Here is a 1185-nt window from a genome sequence, read left to right on the forward strand (position 1 = left end):
GGCCACCACAAAGCGCGGGAAGAACGCCCCCAGCCCCACCGCCCTGCCAGCCCCGGCCCGGTGCTTACCTTGCCCCGCTGCTGGGCAGGGCTGGCAGGCAGCACGGTGCTCCAGAAGGCGGCGAGGAGAGACACACACTCCTCCAGGACACGGTGCAGGGAGCTGGCGCTGCCCCAGAGGTGCCCTGCGCCTGCCCACCCCAAGGCCTGCAGGAAAAGGATGCAGGGAGCAGGTGCTGCCAGGGTATCTGCACCCCACTGCTCCCAGAGACTCATTCTGCCCAGCCCAACACCAGGGCAGTGCCCACAGCACTGGCAACGGCCCCCAGGTTGGGGGCTACCTGCTGCTTGCCAGCCCTGCAAGGCTCAGGGGTGATACAGGGCTCAGGAGCTGCTTTATGCACAGCCTGTGGAGTAGGGGCTGTCCCCCAGCTGCCACCAGCCCTGTCCTGCCCACACTTTACCTCTTTTCCTGGGAGTGGGCAGTGGGGCAGCCCCAGTGCCGGGCGTGTGAGACACATCAGCTCACGGGCCAGCACCTTCCCCTCCAGAACGCGCTGCTCCAGGGCCCGGTACGTGTCCAGGCGGCTGATGACATGAGCCCCCGTCGGTCCCTCGCTCTTCCTCACTGGTGCATCTGCCCCACCTGGCACTGTGGAATGAGCAGGGCAGGGTGAGGATCACTGCCTGACCCCCCTGTGGCCCTCTTGTCCCATGCCAGGGGCTTGGCTCTGCCCTGGGCTCTCCATCCTTCCTCAGCAAGGGTACTGCCATGAATTTGTCAGGTCTCAGCAGCCCCTGAGGCACATATGTGGGCACACTCCAGTACCCACCGTCCATCTGCCGGGCCACTGGCGTGTCAGAGGGCAGTGGGGAGAGGAGGGGAACTGCTGAGCTTGTGCCAACATCCCGCACCGGAGGAGATGGGAAGCAGCCTGGAAGAAGAAGCATCTGAGCCCCTGCAGGTGGCTGTGGCTCTGTGCCTGGGGCTGCTGGGGTCCTGCCCTCCCTCTCTACCTGCCAGCAGGGCACCCTGTCCCTCCTGTTGCCACGACAGGAGAGGTGCTTGGGCCCACCCAAGGGTTGCAGAGGGGCCAGGCACCCCCAGCCCAGGAGCTGGGCAGAGGGGCTGGGGCGGGTGGGGGATCCTGTACCTGCACGGGTCTCAGCAGAGGGGCCAGGAAGG

General features: G+C 66.5%; 1 protein-coding gene across 1 annotated transcript in view; it reads right to left on the reverse strand.

The window, feature by feature from the left end:
- LOC104390717 (myomegalin-like) overlaps positions 1-1185 on the reverse strand; it is a 30337-nt gene that overhangs the window by 909 nt on the left and 28243 nt on the right. The window contains exons 34-36 of the mRNA XM_009999911.1: positions 833-934; positions 464-651; positions 69-206 (exon numbers count right to left, since the gene is read on the reverse strand). Of these exons, the coding sequence (XP_009998213.1) occupies positions 69-206; positions 464-651; positions 833-934 (428 nt within the window). The remainder of the gene's footprint in view (positions 1-68; positions 207-463; positions 652-832; positions 935-1185) is intronic.

This window comes from Chaetura pelagica, unplaced genomic scaffold (assembly GCF_000747805.2).
Source record: "Chaetura pelagica isolate M959 unplaced genomic scaffold, ChaPel_1.0 scaffold246, whole genome shotgun sequence".
Classification (NCBI taxonomy): domain Eukaryota; kingdom Metazoa; phylum Chordata; class Aves; order Apodiformes; family Apodidae; genus Chaetura; species Chaetura pelagica.